Raw genomic sequence first — 3412 nt, 5'->3', positions numbered from 1 at the left:
TCAGCCTTTCTTCATAGGAGAGGTGTTCCATCCCCCTGATCATTTTTGTGGCCCTCTTCTGGACCTGCTCCAACAGGTCCGTGTCTTTCCTGTGCTGAGGGCTCCAGAGCTGGACACAGTACTGCAGGTGGGGTCTCACCAGAGTGAAGTAGAGAGGGAGAATCCCCTCCCTCAACCTGCTGGCCACGCTTCTGGGCTGTGAGCGCACATTGTCAGCTCATGTCCATGTTTCATCCACCAGTACCCCCAAGTCCTTCTCGGCAGGGCTGCTCTCAATCCCTTCATCCTCCAGCCTGTATTGATACCGGGAGTTTACATGGGCCCGCTTCTCGAGCTTGTCCAGGTCCCTCTGGATGGCATCGTGTCCCTCAGGTGTCAGCTGCACCTGCTAGTGAGTAGACTTTTGTGAGCAGGGGCTCTCTTCAGTTGAGTTTGCACAATGCCTAGTGAGAAAGACCTAGTTGCTAGATGAGAATGAAAAATAATAAAGTAAGCAAGCCTGAATTTCTACTTATGTATTTACTGATATCTTTGTACTAGAGTCCAAGACTTAAAACCTTCAACAGCCCCTGCGTGCAGACCAATGGAATAGTTTTGAAATGTTATGGTTGGTTCGGCTAGGGCTCAGTGTCCAAGCTGAATTATAAATGCTACTTAGACTTAGATAGTGGCTGTGGGGAGGGTATTGACCAGAGGATGGAAGTTCACTTTGCAGGGGTTCAGGATGCATATGTTTTTCCAAACAATCTTTTTATGTCCCTTTGCAGAGCTCTGGCAGCCTCTGCCCCAATCTGGCAGTTCGGTGATTTGGTTCCGTGTGGCACTTATTTCAGCATAGTGACTAATGATTTCAAAAAGGGTGGGACAGGCTGCTCAGAAAGCATCTGGAATTCCTGGAACGCCATTAACCACCTTTCCTCAACAGGTGAGACCTCACCAATACTTTTTCAAAGGGTTGTAATGTTCAGGATTGTGTTATGACTTCATAAAATCAGGAAGTTTGTTACGGCTTTCACCTGTATATGTATTGATTTTTTTGAAACTATACTCTTAGTACTGAAAACTGCCAAATGAGCTTAGCATTATTTTTTAAATATCTGTTTTGTTGGATCTCAAGCTTCTTTCATGCCTGCTGTGATTCAGAATCCAGGTCCAAACATCCCTAAGGTCAGACAAGAGCTGACTCCAGATCAGAACCTCAAGGCTTGTATTCCGTTCTGACAAAGTAGGCCAGATAGTCGTTATTCTAAAAAAACCACCAGTTTAAATACCAACAGAGGCAATCAGGTATAGAAAATCACTGCAATCCTTATGGATTCAGTGCTGAGGACTCAGCTGAACTCGACCTTAAGGGTCTTTTCCAACCTAAATGATTCTATGATTCTACAGCTACCTGAAAGGACGTTGTAAAGAGGTGAATGTCAGTCTCTTGTCCCAGGTAACAAGGGATAGGATGAGAGGAAATGTCCTCAAGTTGCACCAGGGAAGGTTTAGATTGGATATTGGGGAAAAATGTCTTCACCGAGAGGGTTGTCAAGCATTGGAACGGGCTGCCCAAGGAAGTGGTTGAGTCACCATCCCTGGAGGTATTTAAAAGATGTGTAGATGTGGTGCTTAGGGACATCGTTTAGTGGTGGGCTTGGCAGTGCTAGGTTAACGGTTGGACTCAATGATCTTTTCCAACCTAAATGATTCTATGATTCTATGATTCTATATCAGATGAGCTCACTGTACAGCAAAGGAATTCGATTTAAAAAAAAAAAAATCTCGCTACTTGAGTTCAGTGTCCTAAAGAGAAAGCCTGGTATGATGAGTTAGCTAATTAAAATCAGGGAAGCTGAACTGGACGAGTCCTAGACCAGATAAAATAATGAAAGGAAAGGCCGGAAGAGTCCCAAGAGATCTATCTGTTAATAGTCCTTGCACTGTGAGCTAGCTGGTTTGAAGTTTTCCTTTCATTGGAAGAAGAGTGCCCTGATGTTACTTCCTATGAAAAAAATGCCAAATGTCTTGTAAATCTGTCTTTGTTTTTTTAGATAATGTTATCTTAGCTGTGACATACCCATACGCTGAAGTATGCAGATTGTACTTCCCTTCACGTAGAGGTGCTGACTAAAATTTGATCTGCTGTGCTTATATGTATATGGAATAATATCACCAGATCAGTTATGCTATGTGAAATATTTTTTTTAGCAGCAGCACAACTGACCTATGTGTTAATGGTACAGTACATTAAACATTATTTTATTTTTTCATTAGATGCAGGTTTACAGTGGCTTTCCAGCACATTTCATTTGTGCAGCCCATTAAAAACTCTTCAGGATGCTGTTACATTGAAAAACTGGCTGAGTGAAACGTGGGTAAACTTGGCTATGGTGAACTATCCCTATAAAGCTGACTTCTTACAGCCTCTGCCAGCTTGGCCTGTACAGGTAATTGAGAACCAATGTCTTGTAGAATTGACCATTTGGTTTAACTAATTCCTTCTCTCCCAGTCTGCACTTTTTCCTTTATTTTTTGGCTCTGTAGGACCAACATGGCTGAAAAGAGAACCAGGGAAATACTTTCTTGTGCATCAACTGGTTTGTTGACTAACTGCCACTTGTAGGGCTAATAGATTGCATCAAGAGCCCAGAAGAAGAAAAGTGCCAGGGACGACTGAAAAAACTCAGCTGTCCTGCAGAGTTGTTCTTGAGGAGCAGAAATACTGCACAAAAAGCACATGCAATTAGAGCTTCTGATGCCAGGCTTAGCTGGCAGAGCTTGCAATTAAAGAGAAAGTTTTGAGCCTATGTCCTTTTTGATGTGGGAGAACTAGTGAGAGAGGAAATATTGATCCCCATAAATGTATTCCTTGCAGGGTCACTTCTCAAAGCAGAACCACTTTTCACCCTTGCAAACCTTCAGTTGTGCAGATCTGTTTATCTGCAGTGCTTTCTCCAAGACTCCTATTTTCTTGGAGTGTTTTTGTTCTTTTAAGACCCTGGCTGAATTTCCCTGTGTGGCTTTGGGTTACTGTGTATGGCAGGTAAGGTAGATAAAATATTAGTATTTTTGGCTATTAAACAGTAGTTCAATATAGCTGGCCGCACCTCCAATACTGTGTTCAGTTTTGGGCCCCTCACTACAAGAAGGACGTTGAGGTGTTAAAGCGTGTCCAAGGAAGGGCAACGAGGCTGGTGAGGGGTCTGGAGAACAAGTCTTATGAGGAGCGGCTGAGGGAGCTGGGGTTGTTTAGCCTGGAGAAAAGGAGGCTGAGAATCATAGAATCATTAAGGTTGGAAGAGACCTCCAAGATCATCGAGTCCAACCATCAACCCAACACCACCATGCCCACTAAACCATGTCCCTAAGCGCCTCATCTACCCGTCTTTTAAATACTTCCAGGGATGGTGACTCAACCACTTCCCTG

At 43.5% G+C, this 3412-nt stretch overlaps 1 protein-coding gene across 1 annotated transcript in view; it reads left to right on the top strand.

Annotated features, from left to right (window-relative positions):
• The window catches only part of PRCP (prolylcarboxypeptidase (angiotensinase C)), an 18314-nt gene that overhangs the window by 3675 nt on the left and 11227 nt on the right, over positions 1–3412 (top strand). Inside the window, exons 5-6 of the mRNA XM_009323452.1 lie at positions 768–925; positions 2260–2432. Coding sequence (XP_009321727.1) covers positions 768–925; positions 2260–2432 — 331 coding nt within the window. The remainder of the gene's footprint in view (positions 1–767; positions 926–2259; positions 2433–3412) is intronic.

Source organism: Pygoscelis adeliae, unplaced genomic scaffold (genome assembly GCF_000699105.1).
Source record: "Pygoscelis adeliae isolate BGI_AS28 unplaced genomic scaffold, ASM69910v1 Scaffold84, whole genome shotgun sequence".
Taxonomy (NCBI): Eukaryota; Metazoa; Chordata; class Aves; order Sphenisciformes; family Spheniscidae; genus Pygoscelis; species Pygoscelis adeliae.
Note: the sequence above shows the minus strand (reverse complement) of the source record. Positions and strands in the feature narration are given on the sequence as shown.